This window comes from Xenopus laevis, chromosome 1L (genome assembly GCF_017654675.1).
Source record: "Xenopus laevis strain J_2021 chromosome 1L, Xenopus_laevis_v10.1, whole genome shotgun sequence".
Lineage (NCBI taxonomy): Eukaryota > Metazoa > Chordata > Amphibia > Anura > Pipidae > Xenopus > Xenopus laevis.
Genome location: NC_054371.1, coordinates 169,666,624 through 169,693,208, shown reverse-complemented (window position 1 = coordinate 169,693,208; position 26,585 = coordinate 169,666,624). Strand labels below are relative to the sequence as shown.

The window sequence follows — 26,585 nt, the reverse complement described above, 5'->3', positions numbered from 1 at the left end:
ATCTCTTCTCAACCAAGCCATTGCAGGCTTAGTGATAGCAGCTAAATGGAAGACCCAATCCCCACCCTCATTAGAGGAAATAAAAAGCACAGTAAATGGCAATAAAACTTTAAAAAGGGTAATGCCGCACTACATAATAAACAACTCATTTTCTTGAGGTTTGGTCTGCCTGGGAATTGTTATCCTATGACTGAGGCACTTGTCTACCTTTGTCCTAAATGCTCCTAAAAATTATTTTCCCAATTGGGTTCACTTCTTAAAATCAGCCAGTTAACCCTGCTCTAACTTATCATCCTTCATTCCATTGCCTACAACTTTACTTTCTGCATTTGTTACTACTTGATTGCCTTTACCCTTTACAGGCTTTACAGCCCTACCATTCTATGACTAGGCAAACAAAGTTTATTAATAAAGCGTTTAAGGATAAGCCCGCTATAAAATCTTTCAAAAGTACACACATGGTGGACAAGTAACATGAGCGTCATATGGTAAGAGAGGCAGTAGGAAATAGGTCACAGCCCATGAGGCTTACAGTCTTACAGTGGGTGGATAACATACAGGCACAAATTGCACATGTTTAAGGCATTATTCCTTAAGTGCCAAGACTAGACTAATATTACAGTGCTCCAGAATGTAGAATCTTAATGTTTTTCTTGAAGAGATTGAGAGCGAAATCTTTACAAACAATTTCAGGGATGGAATTCTAGAGGCAAGGAGCAGCAAGATAGAAAGGTTTAGGACAATAGGTGGCAGTGGTTGTGGATTGTGTGAACAGAAGGTGGTTCTCAGAGGAGCAGAGGAGATGGGCAGGAACAGACAGTGCGGCAAATGAAGAAATGCAGTAAGGAGCAGAGGAGTGAAGGGCTTTGAATGTTAGAATAATAATTTTCTATGCTATCCTTTGCTTAATAGGCAGTCATGCTAAAGATTTTACTTTGGTTGAACAGGTTCCCTCTTAGGAGAGAGCTGAAGGATCCTAGGAGCAGAGTTTATGATTGATTAAAGGGGGAGAGAGGTCGGAGTCAGGGAGACCAGTTAGTATTTTGGCAGTTACATGGCGAAAAAAATGGGCGTATCTTTGTAATATTGCAGATGAAAAAGTGTCATACAGAGTTAGTTATAGTAATGGTAAATGTAAGAGAAGGGCTACTTTTGGTCAGGAAGTCCATGAACTAATTTTTAGCTAGGTTGAGTTTTAGGTGGAGTTGGTTTATTCAAGAGGAGAATTCTTGCTAGCACTGTGTACAATATACAAAGGATCATTGAAGTTTGTGGAGATGGACTTGAATCTTAAAGCAATAACACACAAACGCTGGAACATATGACAGAGCCACTAAAGGGAATGCATGGCCAAACACTAATTTGCAGTCAAACCTAACACATATCTAAATTATTATAGTTTTTGAGCTGTCTTATGTGCCAGTGCAAAATGCTTAAACAGACAAGAAAAGGTACCAATGTCTATATAAAATTTCTATATACAACAAAATAAAGTTGTCTATAAACATTACACATAAACATTCCTGTCAACACTCACATAATTTGACATGCCCTCATACTGGCATGAAAAATCATACTTTAGCCGCAACCTAAAAAACAAAAATAGTCAATTTAGCGCTGCATTCATTGTTCCCAACCTACTCTAATTCCCCTGAATTAGTGAGAACATTTTTAGTGCTCAGATAAGGGAGCATGGTATAAGTGCGTCCTGGCACCCAGTACCAGAACCAGTATTCAAACTCCATTTGCAAAATATATACTTTAAAGTATAAAAATAAAAACTGGGTAGATGGGCTATGCAAAATAAAAAATGCTTCTAATATAGTTAGGTAGCCAAAAATGTAATGTCTGGAGTGAATGTCTAACATAACCCAACTTTTTTATTTTGCACAGCCTATTTAGTCAGTTTTTATTTTTATACTAAATAATTCCTTTAACACACACTCTTTTTAAACCCTATAAAAAACTATAAAAACCCAACTAGTGATGTTATCATGACCTTATCAAAACAAAACCCACAACCAAAATGTAATTATTTTCTGCAGTTATTTAAAAACTCCAGCATACTCTCTGCAACGTAATGAAAATGATTTATACAAATTCAAATGCAGCCTAATACAACAGGTAGAGCAGTATGTTGTATACTTGATTGTTCTAGTGAGGTGCTTAGTGTAAACAAGTGTTCATAGTAGGGGTCTGCAGCTAACTGAGCATTACTATAAAACATTTAACAGGCAGAAAGTACAAATGCAAGGGTCATGTGAGAAGATATGTGGCTTAACCTGACCACCACACAACATGATCCATGTGTTTCAGTAATATTTGCAGGAAAATAACAAAACAATCTGTAATAACCCAAAGTGGAAGAAAGTATTTAACCTACACAAAACAAATTATCTTCTAGTTATGTTAGAAGATCTGATCACTTGACCTGACCCTCATGCTAGAAGATCTTTAAAGCACAGAAAAGTTGGCAGGTCACTAGCAAAATAATATTGAATAACACCCTATGGAAGAACAAATATAATCCAAGTAAATCAAAAACACATTTTTAAGGAATCAACACAGATCCCCAAAATTATGCAGCATTAATAAGTTGCATTATTTCCCATTAAAAAAATCCCGACCTTAAGCCCTAGTATCTAAATCTATTTATATATCTAAGCATCTCCATAAATATATACAGCTTAATGTAAATTGCCCCAAGCCTTCATTCCTCAAATGATGGCATTGTATGCAGGGAGCAGCGTAGCTATCTGTTTCTTTCAGTCTCCCAGAAAGCCCCAGGGATCCATCATATTTCTCTCCTTGGAACCTGCTGGCACTTTGATAACAGCACAAATCAGCACACTTGCACAACTCTAACAATCTCCCCTGTAACAGTCTGTCTTTGAAGTGTGTAACAAGCATTTAGGACATTGTGGATGTGCCGAGAAAAAGGGTTTGCTGTAACGGGTCTTTGGAAAAGAATTTGATGCTATAATTGCTCATTTTCTCAGATGCAAACAGTTTTCTTTACACACTGGTCCGGACCAGAAAGTATTACAAAAACACTGGGCAACTTCTCATATGTCTCAATTTTTCGGTCTCGTCAATTGAATATTTATGGCATAGCAATGCTTGGACAAAGCAAGGTATTTTATTTCTGCAGCAAATCATCTTATCTGATATGCATTAGACTAATTTAATAGATTCATACTTTCACCAGGTTGTTACATGTCAAGGAATTCTTCAAATACAAGTGTAACCTTGCCGTGTGCTCCAAATACCCAAACATAAGCATCAAGGTACCGCAAGGTAGACAAGTTCTTGGGCAGGACATGGCTTTACAAGAAAGTGCACAGAAATTGTACAGTGTTGGTTGCTCATGGAGTGACTAAATGTGCTCAATGTGTCTGTGACTTATAGACTAAGAAATTCTTCGATAAATTGATCTTTTAGAGGAAAATGCATATTGCTAAAAAGAGTTGAATATGCGTATCATTCCCAGAACTCTCTTGCATGAGAGTTCCATCTTCATATAATTTCTGTTCAGAAGTCACCTAGTGGCTTGTTAGCCTTGAGAAAGTCTTAAGGACTTAAAATACAAATGATTGCTATTGTGCTCCATCGATTAAAGTCTGGTGACTGACATGTGCACTAAGGAATGGCAAATATGTCAAAGGCAGCATTTTTTCTTATCAATGACTCGGCAGCAGCTCTGTTACTGTGCATTTATGTTGCAGATTATTGACATCGTGGATACAACTGTGGTGCTTATTTGCAGTTATAATTAGGGATGTCGCGGACTGTTCGCCGGCGAACTTGTTCGCGCGAACATCGGCTGTTCGCGTCCGCCGCAAGTTCGCGAACTTCGCGCGACGTTCGCCATTTTGGGTTCGCCTTACCTGGTGCTTTTTTTTGACCTCTCACCCCAGACCAGCAGATACATGGCAGCCAATCAGGAAGCTCTCCCTCCTGGACCACCCCCACACCCCCTGGACCACTCCCCTTCCATATATAAACTGAAGCCCTGCAGCGTTTTTTCATTCTGCCTGTGTGTGCTTGGAAGAGCTAGTGTAGGGAGAGAGCTGCTAGTGATTTCACTGATTTGAGGGACAGTTGATAGTAAGTTTGCTGGCTAGTAATCTACTTGATACTGCTCTGTATTGGAGGGACAGAAGTCTGCAGGGATTTGAGGGACATTTTAGGGTAGCTTTGCTGGCTAGTAATCTACCTTCTACTGCAGTGCTCTGTATGTAGCTGCCTGCTGTGGGCACTGATCTCTTCTGATCTCATCTGCTGACTGCTGTAATAACCCAATAGTCCTTGTAAGGACTGCTTTTATTTTCTTTTTTGTTGTTTTACTTTGCTACTTTAACAGCCAAGTGCTATTAGTCTAGCAGTGTTGGGGAGTGGGACTGGTGTGCTACTGTGCTGCTCCTAGTAGTTCAGCAGCACCAACCCGAGAATATTTTTTTTTTTTAATATACATATAATTTTTTTTTTTATTTTACTTATCTTACTGTTCTTTAAGGTGTCCAGTGCTGTTTGCTGTTCTTCATAGTAGTGCACCAATAGTAGTGCACTTGCAGGCATTATTTGCCCAGTGGCCATCTAGCTGTGTGAGCTTGTTCACATTCTGTCTAAATATCAATAATAATACCGTCTCCAGAAACACCACCTGAGTGACGTTTTTCAAGCAGCAATAATATATTCCGTATCCACCACTGCTGTAGTGTATACGTTGACCTTGTAGGCATTATTTGCCCAGTGTGTTCTTCATTTTCAAACCACTGCCACTTAGCTGTGTGAGCTTTTTCACATTCTGTCTAAATATCAATAATAATACCGTCTCCAGAAACACCACCTGAGTGACGTTTTTCAAGCAGCAATAATATATTCCGTATCCACCACTGCTGTAGTGTATACGTTGACCTTGTAGGCATTATTTGCCCAGTGTGTTCTTCATTTTCAAACCACTCCCATCTAGCTCTGTGAGCTTGTTCACATTCTGTCTAAATATCAATAATAATACCGTCTCCAGAAACACCACCTGAGTTGTTGTTGTTTTTGTTTTAAAAATAATGCCAGGCAAAGGCAGGCCGCCACGCAGAGGCACTAGGGGCCGTGCTGCTATGCTATCCTGTGGCCCTAGGAAATTGCCCAGTTTTAAAAAGGCAATGACCCTGAACTCCCAAAATGCTGAAGAGGTAGTTGACTGGCTTACACAGCACACCCCATCCTCTACCGTTTCTAACTTTACCACAACATCCTCATCCTCCACTGCTATGGGCACCCCACGTAACACTTCCTCCACCACCGGCGCCCCTTCTTCACTGGAGTCAGAGGAGTTATTTTCACATGAGTTTCTTGAACTGAGTGATGCGCAACCATTATTGGCAGAAGAAGATGAAGGAGATGAGGACGTTACACCAGATTTAATTCTGGCAGAGAACACAACAGAGATGGACATAATGAGTGATGACGAGGAGGTCCCCGCTGCTGCTTCCTTCTGTGAGCTGTTAGAAGAAATTGATGCATCTGAGGAGAATGATGATGAGGAGATTGATGTTTTGTGGGTGCCCAGTAGAAGAGAGCAAGAGGAGGATAGTTCAGATGGAGAGACGGAGAGTCAGAGAGGCAGGAGGAGAATAAGACTTAGAAGAAGCAGGGAGGACAGCTCGCAGGGAACAGTAGGGCAACAACATGTATCGGCACCTGTGGTCAGCCGGCCAACGCACCCGCCATTGCCGCCAACGCCGCCGACTTCTACTTTTACCCCCAGATTGCCAGCCTCAAAAAGGTCAGCAGTGTGGGATTTTTTTAATGTGTGTGCCTCTGACAAAAGCGTTGTAATTTGCAATGAGTGCAGTCAGAAACTGAGTCTTGGGAAGCCCAACAGCCACATAGGTACAACTTCTATGCGAAGGCACATGAACGGCAAGCACAAAGCACTTTGGGAGCAACACCTCAAAGGCAACAGGCAAACTAAAAGCCACCCTCCTTCTGGTCCAGCATCTTACTGCTCTACCTCTGCTGTCCTTGACCCGTCTGAACCACCCTCCACTCCGCCTTCCACCTTGACCACCAGTTCCCATTCCCAGTCATCTGCCCCCAGCCAAGTTTCTGTGAGGGCCATGTTTGAGCGTAAGAAGCCAATGTCTGCGAGTCACCCCCTTGCCCGGCGTCTGACAGCTGGCTTGTCTGCACTCTTAGCCGCCAGCTTTTACCATACCAGCTGGTGGACTCTGAGGCCTTCCGCAAATTTGTAGCAATTGGGACACCGCAGTGGAAGGTACCCAGCCGCAATTTTTTTTCAAAAAAGGGAATACCACACCTGTACCACCATGTGCAGAGCCAAGTCACCGCATCTCTGTCACTTAGTGTTGGGCCAAAGGTCCATATGACTACTGACGCATGGTCCTCCAAGCATGGTCAGGGCAGGTATGTCACCTACACTGCCCACTGGGTGAACTTGGTCATGGCTGGGAAGCAGGAAATGTGTGGCTCAACAACGACAGTGGAGTTGGTGTCACCGCCACGGATTGCACGCGGTTCTGCCACCACCTCTACTCCTCCTTCGCTCTCTACCTCATCTTCTTCCTCTTCTTCGTCCTCTGCTGCTGGGTCCTCCTCCTCCTCCACACCTGTGCACCCCCAGCTCCCCCTAGGCTATTCGACGTGCCAGGTACGCCGTTGTCATGCTGTCTTGGGGATGACGTGCCTGGAAAGCAAAAACCATACCGGATCTGTACTCCTGTCATCTCTGCAGTCACAGGCCGATCGGTGGCTGACCCCACACCAACTGAAGATCGGAAAAGTGGTGTGTGACAATGGAAGCAATCTGTTGGCAGCACTGAGACTGGGCAATTTAACACATGTGCCCTGCATGGCACATGTTCTGAATTTAATAGTACAACGTTTTGTCTCAAAGTACCCAGGATTCCAGGACGTTCTCAGGCAGTCCAGGAAGGTGTCGGCCCATTTCAGACGTTCCTATACAGCCATGGCACGCCTTGCTGACATTCAGCAGCGGTACAACATGCCAGTCAGGCGTTTGATTTGCGACAGCCAGACTCGCTGGAATTCAACGCTCCTCATGTTGGAACGTCTGCTGCAACAACAAAGAGCCGTCAACGAATACCTGTTTGAACTGGGTGGTAGGACTGGATCTGCAGAGCTGGGGATTTTTTTCCCCCGTTACTGGGTGCTTATGCGCGATGCCTGCAGGCTCATGCGCCCTTTTGAAGAGGTTACAAATATGGTCAGTCGCACCGAAGGCACCATCAGCGACCTAATACCCTTTGCTTTCTTCCTGGAGCGTGCCGTGCGACGAGTGACAGATGAGGCTGTAGACCAGCGTGACGAGGAGCAGGAAGCGCACGATTTCTGGTCGGAATCACCAGAACGAACCCAGGCACCTGCTGCAACGCAGGGAGAGGTGTCAGAAGTGGAATCAGAGGAGGAAGGTGGCTTTGTGGAGGAGGAGGACCAACAGGAGCAGGCTTCCCAGGGGGCTAGTGGTGACCTTTTTGGGACCCCTGGTCTTGTACGTGGCTGGGGGGAGGAGACCGTGGATGATGCAGTCCTTGATAACGAGGAAGCGGAGATGGATACCTCTGCATCCAACCTTGTGAGAATGGGGTCTTTCATGCTGTCATGCCTGTTGAAGGACCCCCGTATCAAGAGGCTTAAGGAGAAGGACCTGTACTGGGTCGCGACTCTACTAGACCCTCGGTACAAGCATAAAGTGGCAGAAATGTTACCAACATACCACAAGTCTGAAAGGATGCTGCATTTACAAACCAGCCTGCAAAACATGTTGTACAATGCTTTTAAGGGTGATGTCACTTCAGGAACTCATCAACATTCCAGGGGCAGAGGTGCCAGTAATCCTGCCACGAGCGCACCTGCAAGGACAAAGCACTTTGGCCACTCTGTAACGTCAGACATGCAAATGTTTTTCAGTCCAAGGCAGCGGCAGAACCCTTCGGGATCCACCCTCAAAGAACGCCTCGACCGGCAGGTAGCGGACTACCTGGCATTAACTGCAGATATCGACACTCTGAGGAGCGATGAACCCCTGGACTACTGGGTGCGCAGGCTTGATCTGTGGCCAGAGCTGTCACAATTTGCCATGAACCTCTTGTCTTGCCCCGCCTCAAGTGTCCTCTCAGAAAGGACCTTCAGTGCAGCAGGAGGGATTGTAACTGAGAAGAGAACTCGCCTAGGTCACAAAAGTGTGGATTACCTGACCTTTATTAAAATGAATGAGGGGTGGATCTCGGAGGGTTACTGCACGCCGGAAGACTTGTTCTGAGTTTCTGATTCTGACTCCCCATGCAGCTGTCCTTCTCTGCACGCCTCATGACTCCACATACAGCTGTCCTTTAGCGTCCTCCTCCCTCCACCACCGTTACAAACTAGGGTGCAAACCCTACTGGTTTAATTTGAATCCAGGTAAATCCTGAGTTTTTCTGGCCTCTGTGCTTCAGTGGCTGCGACCAAAAAAAACAGAATATTTTCAGCATTTATATGGCATATTTTTTCTGGCCTCTGTGCTTCAGTGGCTGTGACAAAAAAAATGAATATTTTCAGCATTTATATGGCATATTTTTTCTGGCCTCTGTGCTGCAGTGGCTGCGACAAAAAAAATTAATATTGTTTGCATTTATATGGCATATTTTTTCTGGCCTCTGTGCTGCAGTGGCTGCGACCAAAAAAAACTGAATATTTTCAGCATTTATATGGCATATTTTTTCTGGCCTCTGTGCTTCAGTGGCTGTGACAAAAAAATGAATATTTTCAGCATTTATATGGCATATTGTTTCGGCCTCTGTGCTTAAGTGGCTGCGACAAAAATAAATGAATATTTTCAGCATTTATATGGCATATTTTTTCTGGCCTCTGTGCTTCAGTGGCTGCGACCAAAAAAAACAGAATATTTTCAGCATTTATATGGCATATTTTTTCTGGCCTCTGTGCTTCAGTGGCTGTGACAAAAAAATGAATATTTTCAGCATTTATATGGCATATTGTTTCGGCCTCTGTGCTTCAGTGGCTGCGACAAAAATAAATGAATATTTTCAGCATTTATATGGCATATTTTTTCTGGCCTCTGTGCTTCAGTGTCTGCGACAAAAAAAATTTATATTGTTAGCATTTATATGGCATATTTTTCCTGGCCTCTGTGCTGCAGTGGCTGCGACAAAAAAAAATTAATATTGTTTGCATTTATATGGCATATTTTTTCTGGCCTCTGTGCTGCAGTGGCTGCGACAAAAAAAATTAATATTGTTTGCATTTATATGGCATATTTTTTCTGGCCTCTGTGCTGCAGTGGCTGCCACAAAAAAAAATTAATATTTTCAGCATTTATATGGCATATTGTTTCTGGACTTCTGGTTCAGTGGCTGCGACAAAAAAAACATAATTTTTCAGGAAAGTACACATGCCTAATTTTTCAGGGTTCTGCAACAGTGGCAAAATCGCATCTTTTATGGTCACCGCAGGTGATCAATAAAGTAGACCAAAACTGGGCCCACACTGCAGAATCAGTGTTTTTTGGTTCACTTCACTGTACATTGAATTACCTCTGCCTGACCGTGCACGTGCGCACAAGCACGGTGACTGCTAAACACACCACTACAGAAATATTGCCACCAACAGGACGAACATCCTGGAGGTGACAAGCAACTAGTAATTAAAAACTATTATTTGCTCACTTGACGGTATCATTCATTAAAGCTCTTTGCGTCTTTTTGCATTGCAGTAAGCACCGCGTTTCGTCTTTGCGTGTGAACAGGCTGTAACCTTTACACGACTTGATTGGCATGTAGACGCCGGACGTTTTAAAGCATTTTATTACACAGGTTTAGAAATGTAGTGTGATTTCTGCCCTTTACAGCACAAAACGCAGCGCTGTGTCAACAATGGATTTTTTAGAAACATTTTTGCCCTTGATCCCCCTCTGGCATGGCACTGTCCAGGTCGTTGCACCCTTTAAACAACTTTAAAATCATTTTTCTGGCCAGAAATGTCTTTTCTAGCTTTTAAAATTCGCCTTCCCATTGAAGTCTATGGGGTTCGCGACGTTCGCGAACCGTTCGCATTTTTGACGCAAGTTCGCGAATATGTTCGCGAACATTTTTTCCGACGTTCGCTACATCCCTAGTTATAATAATGCTCACCGCCATTACACAAGAACACTAATCAGATCCATATAATAGATCAAAATGTGTTCCATTTACATTAAATAGATATTGTAACTCTTTTATTATATAGAATTCATGAAAATGACTTAAATTATTACTTTAACTACCAATCTTTTAAAATATCACATCTTGTGAGATGTCTTTATTATTTAACTTTATAGAGCAATTGAATAAACACATGTCTCCCACTCATACGTTTCCATAAATACATTCTAGTCTAGCTCTTTCAGTTTAAAGAGCATTGCCACCCACATTGCATAAATAAAGAATTTAAACAACTTTACTATAATATTAGCATATAATTAATTCAAATCTGGTTATAAAGTTGTTTGTAAATGTAATTGCGATTATTTGTCACTCTTTGTTCCCCGCATTAACTTCTTTTATTGACTTCTGAAATATGTAGCAAATGTCAGATATATTAATCAGTTGACATGAGACCTGGTGGGATGAAACACGACTGGGCTCTGAATTTGGAGTCATAGGGACAGGAGAACTAAAAAAAATAATTTTTCTATTTGTCACCAAAAATATTAGATAATTATATTAAAAATTAAGGCTGTGTGCCAATAAAACTGTTAAAGGGGTGGTTCACCTTTAAGCCTTTTAGTAAATTACAGCATGGCCAATTCTAAGCAACTTTTCAATTGGTCTTCATAATTTTTTAATTATTTGCCCTTTTCATCTGACTCTTTACAGCTTTCAGATGGGGGTCACTGACCCCATCTTTAAAAAATGCTGTATAAGGCTACAAATTTATATTTATTGCTACTTTTTATTACTCATCACTCTATTCAGGTCCTTTCCTATTCATATTCCAGTCTCTTATTCAAATCAATGCATGGTTGCTATTAGGGATGCACCGAATCCAGGATTCGGTTCGGGATTCGGCCAGGATTCGGCCTTTTTCAGCAGGATTCGGATTCGGCCAAATCCTTCTGCCTGGCTGAACCGAATCCGAACCCTAATTTGCATATGCAAATTAGGGGCGGGAGGTAAATCACGTGACTTTTTGTCAGAAAACGAGGAAGTAAAAAATGTTTTCCCCTTCCCACCCCTAATATACATATGCAAATTAGGGTTCGGATTCGGTTCGGTATTCGGCCGAATCTTTCACAAAGGATTCGGGGGTTCGGCCGAATCCAAAATAGTGGATTCGGTGCATCCCTAGTTGCTATGGTAATTTGGACCCTTGCAGCCAATTGCAAACTATAGAATTGCTAAATAAAAAGCTAAATTACTCAAAAACCACACATAAAAAAATTAAAACCAATTGCAAATTGTCTCAGAATATCACTCTCTACATTATACTAGAAGTTAACTCAAAGGTGAACAGCCCCTTTAAGGTTAGCAATGAGGACTCAATGGGGGCCTTATGGATAGAGATATCATTTGGAGATATGACGGATAAGAATGTTGTCATTGCAATATGCTACTAAGTGAGGAGAGTAAGGCCCAGCTAGTATAACAAAGGAATACGGTTTGAAAATGATCAGGATGTAAATATCGGTAATTTCATTTATCCAGACATTGACTAATGTAATGTCAGAGGAAAGCACAGATGTCTATGCATATGGTAATACACATTTATTGTCTGAGCTACTTCAAGAGCCAGCTCAGAAAGATGCACTTTTGGTTAATGATAAATAATGCTATTTACCTCCAACACTTGTATCAGAGAACATAAGGGGGGCAGTGATCATAACATGGTCTCATATGGGATAATGTTCTAGAGACCACTGTCTAACTGTGACAAAGACCCCCATGGTAATATTAGGATAAGGGTATCTCAGCTGCATATTTATCTTATTAAAATGTTTACATATTTAACAAATGTACATTTCCCTGTAGTGTCATAAGCAAAATCTTTTAATTAATTTTAATAGAAGGGTTAGCATTGAGAATGGTAACATATATTTACAGCATTTACAGTAAGTTACCTGGGTCATCTGAAACTCTTATTTATTACAAGGAGGCCAATCAAGAAAGCAACAAAAAGAAAATCATGAAAGCATAGCTTGAAAACAAAAATGGCGTTGCTGAAAAAAACAAAACAAATCCCATTTAAATAAACACTTTCAAAATGAAGCAGGAATGAGAGTAACCCTTGGTATCAGAGTTAGGTAAAATGTACGATGGAAACAGGGAGAAATCTGAAGTATTGAATCACTTTTATTCTTATATTTACACATATGAGGAACCAGTTAATGATGACACTCTTACATATCAAATATATTGTGATACAGGTGTGTAGATGATAAAAAAGACTAGTTTATTTAAAGGTACACAAAGATCTATGGCTTTATGGAATTCACCCCAGAGTACCTGTACTAGAGGAGTTGAACTTGCATCGTGAAGCTGACCATTTATGTGGATTATGTTGACATACTCTATTTATAATACCTTTATTCCATGAAGTGAAAAAAAACAGCATTTTTACATATTTTCTATAATCTGCCAAAAGTTTGATATTTCACAAAATCTGTGATGAAGAACTAGAGTTTTGCATACGGAGCCACATTTGTTGGGGTTTCCCATATGTTTTCAAGTTCTGCAAATCAAGTAAAAATGCTGTTCCCGTAAGATGCCTGCTCCCTCTACTCAAAATATCTCTGTCCTGTCTTCACTGCTATTTTTCCCAATTTATTAATTACTCTGAAAAAGAAATAAACATCTAAAATAGCACTAAAAATCTCCTGGTTCTGTAATATCTACAGTATATAATAAAAATAGGCTTGTTGAATTACTAATGAATTTCACCTATACACATCTGGCATCTGCAGGCATTCATGTCATAATGATATTTTTCTGCATGCCTTATCTCCCCCATTAGGACACAGTGTGTATTAATGCAGCCTCCCTGCCTTTTGGACTATGCTGATGTCTTTCCTCCATATGTTGTTTACACCCAGATAATGTCTGCAAGCAGCAACTTTATAGCAATTCATTTGAGACTTGTCAATGTGAAACCAGTGGCTGGTTGTAAGCAGACAGATGGACTGGCATCTGCCAGAGCATCCAACGCACCAGAGTCACCCCCATTTTTTAACGGTTCAAAATGAAAAATGTTCACTTTGTCTAGTACTCATGCTAAAATAGGAACATTAGGAATGAATAGGATGGTTAAAGACAGACAAGGGAGAAGAATCAGGGAATGCTTTGGTTTTTTGATTACCTTCCACTGCTTTCTACCACGTAAGACAGAAATTTTACTGCTGTCTACAACCAACCACTAAGGAAGCATCAGCATTGTGCCTTAGCAGCAGGTAGTAATCTCACTTCAGTGGCAGTGGTTTGCATTTGATTTTCATGATTTCAGTTTGTGTTGTCTGTCTCATTTATGGTCTGTGAGAACAGTGGAGGCCATTGCTTCTGATTAGGCTTTGCCATCTAACTATGCACGGACTGGTAAATATTTTTGAACTTGTCAACATGAAAATAGATTTAATAAAACTAAACACTTTTATAATATTATACTAATATCATTTTATACATTGTAAACTTTTTTCCTTATGGTTGGGCTCAGCTGCTCTGCGCAACATACAGACTAATCACAATTCCACTTATATGGAATTAGTTAAATGCTGTCCAAGGGTGCTAGTATTTGCGGTTCATAAGAGCCAAAGAGCAATGTGTTTGCTATCACTATAAATGGTAGAAACATAATGTGATTGTTTTTAAAAGATGAGATGTATAAAGGAATGAATGAGGTCAGTATTGGAAATGTTAGGAAAATCACTCAAAATATGGAGAGAAATAAGCCATATAACTGCGCTAGTGGTATTTTTTTGTAAGCAATGTAAAGAATAAAATGTCTTCCCTGTTGAAATACATGAGGATATTAGATTTCAGAAAGGAGTTCCATGACTGTATAAAGGTGCAAGTTAAAAAGCTGGTGATTTCAGGGCTAGACTCCCCCTGAGGACGCATGCGCATCCTTCTCTAACTGGAGAACTACCGTATATACTCGAGTATAAGCCGTCCCGAGTATAAGCCGAGGTACCTAATTTTACCTCCAAAAACTGGGAAAGCGTATTGACTCGAGTATAAGCCGAGGGTGAGAAATGAGGCAGCTTCTGGTAAGTTTCAATCAAAAAATTTAGGGTTTCTGCTCCCATTGGAGGTGCCAGCATCTCGTTCTTGGATGCCGGCGACCATTCTTGGACGCCGGCGAATATTCTTGGATACTATTCTTGGACGCGGCGACTATTCTTGGGCGCCGGCAACTATTCTTAGACGCTGGCGACTATTCTTAGACGCCGGCGACCGTTTTTGCGCTTGACCCGAGTATAAGCCGAGGTGGAGTTTTTCAGCATATTTTGGGGGCTGAAAAACTCGGCTTATACTCGAGTATATACGGTAAGCGTCTAGCAGCATTAGTGCTCCAGAATTGAGCAAATTTCTCTGCCCCTTAATTTATCGCGCCCTAGGCCCAGGCCTTTGTAGCCTTGCCGCAAATCCAGGCCTGGATGATTTCTAATGTCCCCATATTTTAAGTAAGTATGTTGGAATGTTTTTGAATTATTCGATTAGAGTGGAGTCTGCCTTCCCATAATTTAGAGCTTTCTGGATAACGGGTTTTCAGTTAACGGATCTCATATCTGTATGTATATATATATGTATGGAACATTTTCATTTCCTTGCAGAAACCTTTAACTAGCACAGCTGAGATCATTTATCACAGTTAGAAACCAGTAAAAAACATGACTCGCTTTGGACCCAAGTGTAACATTTTGCTGATAAGCAGAATGGCCACATGAACTTTTTGCACATGCAGGAAAACAAAGGATTGCCTGACTCTTTCTCCCTGCAGATTCCAAAAGTGTTTGCCCAAGCTCAATCACTCATGATAAAATGATGCTACCAGGTTCTCTCAGGAGCACTAGAGAATGGTAGCATTTGGTAACATGATCATATTTTAAGAAATAGTAATACAATAATAAATGAGTGAAAATATTTACTGAGATACAATGGCTGATTTTAACAACTGTTCCGATGGACTGCTATATGGCATTCTAAAAATTCAGATTTCAAAGGAAACTGAGTACTTGGAGAAATAAAAGCAACTGCTTCAGCAGAGAGACTATGGAGGTGCACTTGGAGGTATAGCAGCAGGAAAAACACATAAAGGGTGGAGTAAAAAACAATGATTTGCTATCAGACAGCATAGTAAATGTGTGCGTGGTGTGAATTGGGCATAAACTAGTGTCAGACTGGCAAGTAGAAGCAGATATTTTGCAGCCTGTCCTATGATTCAGAAAAGTCTACTGGCCCCATCACACTCTCTTATGCATCCAGTGGGATCAGCTTTGCAGCAAAAGGCTAGAGTTAAGTCTGCAATGCCAGCTATGAGCCTCCAGATGTAGAGTCTGCAGGCAAGTCATCTCATATGTAGCCTAGGACTTTTGATCTGATGCAGGCGTATACAAATCATACTTCTAAACTGCAATCAGTCAAAAAATGGTAAATGAAGCATGGATAACCATTAAACATCTCCAAACAAAAGTGATAAATACTGCACTTAGGGCTTTCACAGATGAACATTTTTCCTGTGTTCCCCCCGCAGACAATTTTTGGATGTTCCCCCACAGGGAGTTGAAGCAGCCTATTCTTTTCAATGAATTTGTTCTCATTCTGCTGCAGGGAAGTGCCAAACGCAGGTTTTTAAATATCGGCTGTTTTATCTAAGCTTTTATAGACATGCAAAGTTCATGGGTATATTTTCACCCTAATATGAAAAGGCAGAGAATATATTCATGCACACTAAGCTAAAAGCTAAGAGACTAATCTCCAGAGGAATTTCTAAAAACTGTTCCTGATGTTTAAAGAGAGAGTATGTGCCTAGGAATGTATTGCATGACCAGTGTGCACATCTTAAGGAAAAATATAGAATGGTAAATTTTAAGCAACGTTTCAATTGGTTTCATGATGAACTGTATTTTAATTAGTATTTTTAATTTGTTTTTTAATTATTTGCCTTTTTCTAACTCCTCATGACTAGCTTTCAAATGGGGGTCACTGTCCCACGTAAAAACAAATGCTGTGTAAGGATTCAAATATCTTGTTATTGCTACTTTTATTACTCATCTTTCTATATAGATCCTCCCCTACTCATATTCCATTGTTTTGCTCAAATCAACGCATAGTTGCTAGGGCAATTTGGACCCTAGCAACCAGACTACTGAAACCGAAAACTGGAGAGCTGCTGAATAAAAAGCTAAATAACTCAAAAAACACAAATAATACAATGAAAACCAATTGTCAATTGTCTCAGAATGTCATTCTTAACATCATACTAATGGGCAGATTTATAAAAGGTTGAATTTATGTGAATTTTGTTTTACTATGGAAATGGAGGGAGGTTCCTGGCAGACTATTTTTCTAAGGAGCCTATATATTAAGTTGGGTAAAAAAGATCAAACACACCGCACATTATTGCCTCAACACCAGACACCACCTAATACAATTCTCTATAATATTTCTAAAGCTGTTTATTGATTTTAGGAATCTGTATAGCGTGTATAAAATGATGTGACCACTAAAACCGCTAAAGTGACCACAAAATTCATACAAAAATAAGATGTCCTCTACAACTCAGCACCAATATATAAGGACATTGATGACTTTTGTGTATTAAGCTGCTAAAAATGTCCTGCCCTTTAAACGAAACAGGGATTATTTGTCCATATATTGCAATGTATTCAAGCTGGCCAACTATGTCATCTCTGGTCTGACCAGTCCTACACTCACTTTTAGCTTCCTCTCTCCAATGTTTCATGCCACTAGTCTGTTAATGATCTGTGAAGACAATTAAGTAAGATTTGCATGCCCTGCGCTAGGTAAAGACACAATGCCAAGCTTGTTGCCAGCTGCCAAATAAACAGGTTTTGCCTGAAAGTCAACAGTGCATTGCACAGTAGTAAATATTAGCTGAAAGGAATTACAAATTGGTTTAGATAGGGTTAATGTGAGTAAAGGTGGCCATAAACATAACAATTATGATCTTTCTTGGAAAAGATCTTTCTAAAAAAGCTTGTTTGGTTCAAAACACACGTGTAAAGCTGAATCGTCATATATGCAGGTAAAAATAATAGAATTCTACCTGTATCTGACGATTCAGCGCTAACAATGACCGATGTTGCTTTCAAAGGCACCCGATCACAATTTTCCATCCAGCCCGATAGACGAGCCGACCGATATCCAAGTCTTCTGCCGATATCGGTCGGCTCTTTTCCCACCATACATGCACCCAATATCGCATGAAAATTTGTTTCGCACGATATTATGTGTGCATCTATGGCCACCTTAAGTGTCTGGTCAGAGGAGCTTGTATCAGATAATCTGAGAGGAACGGGTAAGATGAACCATCAGATGGGAACTTTAGGAAGCTAATTGTTACTGGCGTGATTAAACAGTTGCCAATACAGTAAGGAGAACTTTGTATTAAATGCATCATTTAAATCTAAAATATACATGTATAGCCATCCAACTTTGCACTGATATAGTTATTGGAGTCTTGTTGATGTTATCTTTATATAATGGCTGAGTTGGGCAAAGTCCACAAATGTATAAGAGCCAAGAGCAGAAAAAGCAATTAGGTAGGTAATTATATGCAAGTCTTTAACAACTTTGGGGACAAACAGAACACCTGCCAAAACTCCTTTCTTAGCTGCTGCTAGTAAATTAAAACAAATGTGCTTGCTGTTCCTGAACTCCCTTCTATCCAAGCCTAAACTGCTTCTATAATTTATTCTCAGTATAATTGTTGGCAGTTACTAACATTACCCGATGACTGACTCAAATCTGTCCACCATAGCTGGCAAAGCATAAAATAAATAGCAGTGAAGCCCATAAACAAAAAACAATTAACACTTATCGTTATAGAATTTGGTGGTTAGATCTCCATGATCTATGTACAGTTTAAACCCTTTTTAAGATGTGTCTATGGTTTGTGTAATTTGGGACATAGAAAATGCTCATTTGCCACCTTTGCAGGACATACTGTATCTATTGCATGTACGCATGTCCTGATCTTTTCACACTTACGATTTTGAAACATGCTGTTCAACATGCTAGCAAATATTTATTTCATTTTCTGCAAACTTGGTGTGGCAGCACAAGTTGAGGGCAGAGCACAGAAAAGAGATGAAAATTTGTAATTTAAGACTGTGTCTACTGAATTAACTTCATTCACCCTGAAAATGCATTTATGCTTTTAGGAAAAGATTGAGTCCACTTTAAAAAACTCACTTAGAAATGATTAGTTTCCCTCAATTTATTTGCAGAGACACTTGGTGGTGGTTGAGAAGAAGAAGCAATGCTGCTGTAGGGCCATTGGGGGGCTGTGCAAATATAAAGGCAGTACCACTGTGGGTATGTGCAATGAGGCTGCAGGAGCACTGGTATACAATTTATCTGCTCGCAGCTGGGGACTATGCAATGTACTCTGACTACAATGAGAATGAGTGGTATGCACAATGTAATTGTCGGCTGAGAAATTTAATTGCAATTGTATTCAGAGCTTTGCAGTTTGCTTAATGGCCCACTGAGGTATAAAATGTAACAAAAGAAACAATGGGGTCTGTCTAGAGGCACTAGGGGAGCTGCAGTTTTTTTTATAACCCAGTGTATAGTGATGGCCCATAATGCTTTATTACAGCCTGATCTGTATTTTAATTGAATGTTTATATATTATATGCCCAAGAAATACTTGTCAGTGGTATCTATACAGTTTATTTGCAGGGCCACTTGGGAATGGTTGATTAGTATTTGCAACAGATCTACTGGCTTCATATACACATTTGGTTTTAGATTGTAAGCTGTTTTGGACAGGGCCTTCATTAAGTAAACTGTTCATTCTCCATTAAACAGTTTACCTTTTATTAAAAGCTGTTTGCCAGAAAGCTATAACAGATATACACCATAGCCAGTATTATAGGATCCACAAGGAGGAAACCACAACAAAGCTTTATAGCTGGTTTTCTGGATTAATGTTCTTGTAGAACTACTACTGAGCAGGCAGAAGGATAAAGAAAGAGAGAACTACACAACAGAAGGAGCACCAAATGTTGCCTAGTGCCTATTTCTCAGCTAGATGTTGGAATGTACAATTGTTAGAAGGGGTCTACAGCAAATTGATCTGACTGCTTCGGAGAAATGTGACAAATACTAAATGACAATATGCTGAACACACGTAACAGAGGGACTTGGGTTAAGAATTAATGATACTACTTCATTTGGAAATGACAGTCCCTAGTTCATTGCTTAACAGGCTGGACTTAATAATCAAGATCCACACTCCATGCCTTGTGCTCTAATTAAGGCCACTTTTTAATTAGCAAACCTAGCCGGTGCCAAACAAACACAAAATCAATAAGAATCCAACAGAGGGAAATTCAGCAAAAGATATCTTGTGTTTTCATCCAGAAAACAGCTAAGAGCAATGTTCAATAAAAAAAAACCATGTAAAGAAGCTCTTGTTATTGGAAGTAAGAAGTAAATTAATCCTCACATTGCTAAAGTCAAATAAATATTTTGGCTGCATCAGCGACATGGGTATCAATGTTGCCAGGTATGAGGCAGCTCAGAAAATATTCCAACAGCAGAATATAGATAGATAGAAAAGCTAAGGGGATTTATTTAAAGGCAGCATCAACACTAAGCTCTTTCTCACCGTACTTATCTGGCCAAGTCATCTTAAAACAAGGAGATGCAGGGATGGGCTTATACGGCAGGATAGGGAATCTCGGGCATTGCACAGGGCAGCAGAAGGCTTCTGCTCCACTACAGTAACTGTGTTTCTTTTTTTTTCCTTGAGAACAGCACTTTGTTAAGGGGGTGCACAGGGATATACTTGAAAGATATGTTCTGTTAGATCAACAAGGGTCCAATTACAGCATTGATCTTTGCTGTGTGCCTTTTCACTTGCTGTTGATCTACAACTTTTAGTGTTTCTCTTCATTCAAGGGATGCTGTGAGTTTTAATTCAAAACAGCTGGAGCATCAAGGTGTTTCACAGTCAAAAACCCAGACTACGAGATATTACTGACCAATTATGGATTTAGAATTCAGTACATGATTTTTTGGCTTTTCTTGCTGGGTGGGTATAATAAGTATTTTTCAGTCTGTGTGATTTTTTTTTCCAGTGTAGTCTAGAAATGTGGAATTTTTGTCCATCAAGTGTACTGTCTCAATAGAGAATATCAATGTTATTTCAAATGATAGTATAGAAATGCATGAATGCTCCCATCCTTTAGAAGAAAAACAAATATGCTGGTATACATGCCTCCCTTTGAATAAAAATGTGAAAAAAGTGAATATTCAGTATATTATCCTTATATGGTGAAACTTAAATTTTACATTTCTCGCATTGTACACAGATATTTGTGGTCCCACCAATATATATAATACATAATGCATTTCCCTGATTTTACATTTTCCCAGAATTAACACCTGTTGTATATAGAGTATATATTGCCTTTAATAAGCAAAGAATGCAGGGGCAATAGTTTAAGATAAAATATTTAAAGTAATACTAAAAAATAAACATAAGAAAAACAAAACAGGGAAAACAAAACAGGAGAACATCATTCAAAATAAAAAATTAAGCAGAATTGTAAACATGTTTAAGATCATTAATATATTATGTAGCCCTGAGTATCATGCTTCATTAATATATAAAGAATATGACAATGGCTATTTGAATGAACGAATACAATGTACATAACTGGTATACTGCAAAAAAAATGTGCTCTTATATTAGAGTAACATTTCTTTAAATATACATTCATTTGGGGGTTTTTTTTCAATAAAATCATAATAGATATGATAGAGTTTGTGTATAGTTAAATGGATTGTTCACCATTAAATTAACTTTAAGTATGATCTAGAGAGTGAAATTTGGAGACGATTTTCAGTTTATGTGTAATGTTACGTGAGGAATCACATGGGCTGGGAGTATATGGTTAATAGAAACAGCAGGAATATTTTTTAGTTCCCTCTTTAAATGTGGCCATACAAGTTACAATAAGTCAATAACGATCTTTCCTGTGGCCTATTTATATAAATGCAAAAAATTACTCTAACCAATAAAAAAATTGAACTCTATTTTAGTGTTGTCTTTTAGTGGTCAGTTTTTACATTTTATATTTTATTTCTATTATTAATACTTATTTTTAAAATGTCAACATATTCTGCAGCACTGTGCAATAGCTGGGTGTATACATTAAGTTTACAAGAATACATACAAAAACAACCAATAATCAATACACAAAACAAATGGGGCTCTATCCAAAAGAGCTTACAATCTAAAAAAATTGGCCTCTCTTAATTCTTCTCCATTTGAACAATCACTTTCAGCTTGTATAGATCGTGAAGGAAAATGTTTGTCTTATAGGGCATGCATTAACAAGAGAGGCCCTATGAATATTTACTTGAACTTGAATAACTTCAATAACTTGAAATTCATGATCCTTCCTTGACAATTCTCCCACTTACTTTTTGGGTCTGTAGTCAGGAATAGACCTGTCAAGTGAGATCCTGTCACTTAGCTGGGCATTATAACCGTATTCCTCATATTTTGTTTCTGATTCATGACTGTCATCTCTTAAGGTGGCAGCCATACCACCTTGTCCAAGCCCTCCAGGCCCCTCCACAAGTCCCATAGGCTTGGCTAAACCTATAAAGAAAAATAAAGCTAAATTAAACATGTGTAGTTGATAAAATAAGCTCAACTAGTACACACCTATATACTGGGTATGTCATTTATATATTATATATTGCATTTAGCTTACATCTGGCAACAACATAAACAAAGACCTACAGTTACTCCATTGTTGCAGGGCTTTTATTGTCTCATTGTCCTGCTATATTGATCAAGGTCATCTATCCCCAAACTTCATTTATTATTCATTTAATTTTGTTAAAACAATAAAACTAATCCAATGGTATAATATAGCTGACCATGCATGAGCAGCTTTTGGTAGGGTATGGTTTTCCAAATGGGACCAAATTGAGTATTTGACTGCTTGAGTGATCAGATTACATGTAGGGCCTATATGGACCCATGGTGAAAGAGTTTTCATCCAAAAGTATTATTCTTTTCAATCAATGTATAGGGAGGATATGGTTTTGTCTCCATAGACAGGCAGATATTGCCTCCTCACTTGTTACTCCATAACATTGGCATGTCTCTAGCCAGTTGAACTTAATGTAATATATATTAAAATATTATCATGCTACCATTTCACAGAGATGTACTATACATACAAATCTACTATAACACAAATGCTGTAATACAAATGTTGGACAGATGAGGTGAGAAGAAAAGGACCAAAGACTGCGTCATTTAGCGTAGGAGGAAATATAGCAAGTATTCTTCTATGAAAAGATGAGTTTTAGTAAGGAATTAGCAATGTGAATGGAAAGAAATGAAGGGAGATAAGAACAGAAGATTAGTAGTGAAGGTGTAGGGAACAATAGACAATAATGATTGTTAGTACAGTAGGTTTGTGAATGCAGAATTTGTGAATGCAGATTCTGCATACAAGAACTGGCACTAACTGGCACTAACATGAATGTGTCCTGTTAAAGAATTATCACCAAAAAGGTTTATCCAGGCTGTATACCTGAGAAAGTTCATATTGATAACCATGGCAAAAACACATAGAGGCACATTTATCAAGGGTCGAATTTCGAGGGTTAATAAACCCTCAAATTCGACCCTCGAAGTAAAATCCTTCGAATTCGAAGGATTTTAGTGCAAATACTTTGAACGATCGAAAATCTTTCGATTGAACGATAAAATCCTTTGAATCGATCGATCGAAGTCGAAGGTCGTAGCAGCCTAGTCGTTGGTTGAACTACCAAAAAAAATACTTAGAAATTCAACGTTTTTTTAATTCGAATCCTTCACGCGAGCTTAGTAAATGTGCCCCATAGTGAAATGAGGGAATTACAAAAAAAGTGAAATGAGGGAATTACATAAGAAAAAAACCCAATTATTATACTTTATTTATATAGAACCAACATATTCATCTGTAATTTACAGAGATTTTACACAATTCAACCAATATGAGACAGTAGAGGCTTGAAGATATTGACTGAGATAACTAGATACTGATATATTTTCTATTTAAACCTATAGTAAGATATACATTCATTAAGAAAACTGAGAAAAGCATTGGACTTAAAGACTAAGAAGGAAGTATAAATGAATAATTAAATTATGTCTTTCAGGCCTCCATGGTTCACTCTTTTTGTCAGGAGTAAAATAAGTTATTCAATGTGAGCTCATAATAGCAAGAATTACAAAAAAATATAACTTCAGTGGATCACTCACTATGACAGTCTATCATTCAGTCTCTGGCTAAAATATTTCTCCAATTTATAGATGTATGTTTTTTTTTTAATGACAATCTTCTAGCCGCTGAAGCCCAGCTCCCGTAGGGAAAGAGAAAAATAAAAGAGTGGGGTTTTTCATTAAAGAAAGGTCGCTTTGCTTATCAAGAGTTTCACAGGGGCTTATTAAGCTAATGGCATACCACAGAAAATCCACTGTGTTCAGTGTTTTATCTCTAACTCTGCAGAACCGGGATTGAAAGCATGTGTGATGCGTCTTTCCAGGAACTTGCCACATGGAGTGCAAATATTTACATGCTTTGTTCTGTACATTACCAGAAAGGAGTGCATATTTCAATGGACAATACACTTGCTCAATTGATGTGAAAATGTTTAAACCATGTTTTGATGATCAGCGCAACCAGCTGTTATATTACTCCAAAATTCTCAGTTAGTATATACATTAACAAAAACAACCTCCTTCTTATATGGATTAATAGATAACACCTTTATAATCTGTAACTGTTTTAACAGGAAGACATTTTTTCTATAGACTACAACAGAGCAGAACCAACTGTTCTGATTTCAGCTGGGGGATAAAGTGACAATGTCTAAAATCTATAAAAATTTATAAAAAAAAACTGAACGAAGAATTACAAGACCCCTCTTTTTAATTTGATGTAATTTAAAAAGCAAATCATTTCAATCCACAAATACAACCCGGATTTACCTTTTCTAAAGTCAGTTACATATATACATGTTTATAAATGCAAATGGAAACTGCCCAATGGTAGTTGCTGCCTATGTTTAATTTTTACCTTCATCTTAACTGTATTTGTGCTACAATAATATACATTTTACTTTTTTGGAGTTATTAATATGACTGAAAAGCACATTCTTACACTCTTTTTTAAAATAATATTCTTTATGATAAATATTCTTTATTCTTTATTATGATGAAGTCCCATATATATATATATATATATATATATATATATATATATATATATATATATATATATATATATATATATACTGTATATATATATATATATACTGTATATATATATATATATATATACTTACTGTATATATATATATATATATATATATATATATATATATATATATATATATATATATATATATATATATATAGCAATAAAGATTTATTTAGACAGGAAATACCATTTTCAGGCAAGGGTTCATATTCTGGAGTCTCACTACAGCTCTGTTTGTTTCTTGCTTACATTGTCATGATGAAGGCCCTTGTATAGGACCAAAACGTTGAGTATTCTGCATGTATTTCCTGTTTGAATAAATCTTTTTAATATTATATATATATACACACACAGTAAATGTGCATGTTGTGCCAGTCTCTGAAACCGTTGCTGGGAGTCTACCTGTACTATGAAACAGCTCTTTTTCAGAGAAACACAATACTCATTCTTCACATTCCTTCATGCTTTCTGCTGCATTGCAATAGGTTATAAGCTCAGCAATATTAGTCCTTAGTGTGCTTCTGTATGCCAGAAACAATTTAATAACGCTTTTCTCTCTGTTGTTATGACTCCATTTACTTCCTCTGTCATTCAGAGATTGAATCAGATCTTTGACCCATAATATCAACCAACTTATTACCAAAGCACAGGTTGGTATTAGTGACAGCTAACAGCAGTTACATATCCTAAAGCTTTCCTCCCCTTCTGTGAGCAGTGTGATCCAAGCATCTGAATGTGCATCTGCCTCCCAGACAATGTTCAAAACCAAGTAGGATTATCAGTTATAGAAGCAACTGTGTTCTCCTAAAGCAGCATTCTGGTCCAACTGGAAAGGGATATTTTTTTCATAATAATTCTTTATATATAACCTACAAGGTCATATATCTTACAGCTGGCATTGCATTTCCTGTAGCTAATGGTTTGATGTGCAAATGTGTGGGCAGTTGCTAGGCTTTCAATCTGCTATTTACCTTGATTCCAATGTTTTTAATAACAATGCATTATGCTACAGCAGAGTTTTCTGTATTTATATTTGTAAACCTAGGGATTTATGGCTCTGTCTTTATGAAAGGGTTTGACAATTCACATAAAAATGAGAGAGCTAAAAAAATACAATACATAGATTTCCTATGTGTCTTTTTTTATTATACTTCATTAGGCGCCTCCATATTCCGCGGCTTTGAACAATACATTTAAGTACAACAAAAAAATGCAACATATATAAACAAGACTAACGTGAGGAGAGAGGCCCCTGCTTCCATTATAGGGGGCACAAGGGATACATGAGGTATTGGTTTATACATGTGCTGCTCAAAGTGTAGATGAAGTACAGACACATTTTTATGAATATTATATTAATTGTACCCTTTAACATATGTTGTTTCAGGTAAGCATTTTAAAAAACCTTGAAATCACCGAAATGGAACCTGAGGTGGTTCACTCTATTGCACGCCACAGTCCGCAGCACCCATATAGGGGTGTAATTATATGGCCCAGAGACCCCTGGAAAAAAAATTCTCAGAGATTAAAGGATAACTAAATTCACAATCACTGAGAGGTACCAAATTTTACCCCCCCCCCTGTGATTTTAATAGCTCACCCAATACCTTCTGTTAGTGGAAAACTGCACCTGCCCAGGGTATTTCTGCCGAACGTCTTTGGCGCAATCTTTCTCCTTTTTCTGTCTTTTCTCTGGGCAAGGGCATGCACATGAACACTAGAGTGAAAGAGTCAGTTTTTTGTTACTAAGTTTGGCTTGCACTCTGTGCATGTGCCTGCCTGAAAACAAAAGAAGATATAAAGAATCTCAAGGTGGAGACAAGGATCTTCTGCAGAAATAACCCAGGCTGGTACATTTTTTAGCAAACAGGAGCACTGGCCCAGGGTATCAGGTAAGCAATTTTAATCACTGGGTGGGGGTGCCTAACATTTTGGCACCCCTTCAGTGAGTTAAACTTTTATTTCACCTTAAAATGTGAATTCATATTTTTTATAGGATTTTGACAAACATGCCGCTTGTCTTGCCACCTATCCACTGAGTATTATCATA

At 38.7% G+C, this 26,585-nt stretch overlaps 1 protein-coding gene across 1 annotated transcript in view; it reads right to left on the bottom strand.

Annotated features, from left to right (window-relative positions):
* The window catches only part of galnt9.L (polypeptide N-acetylgalactosaminyltransferase 9 L homeolog), a 139,400-nt gene that overhangs the window by 92,493 nt on the left and 20,322 nt on the right, over window positions 1–26,585 (bottom strand). The window contains exon 2 of the mRNA XM_018262326.2: window positions 21,693–21,873. Within this exon, the coding sequence (XP_018117815.1) occupies window positions 21,693–21,873 (181 nt within the window). The remainder of the gene's footprint in view (window positions 1–21,692; window positions 21,874–26,585) is intronic.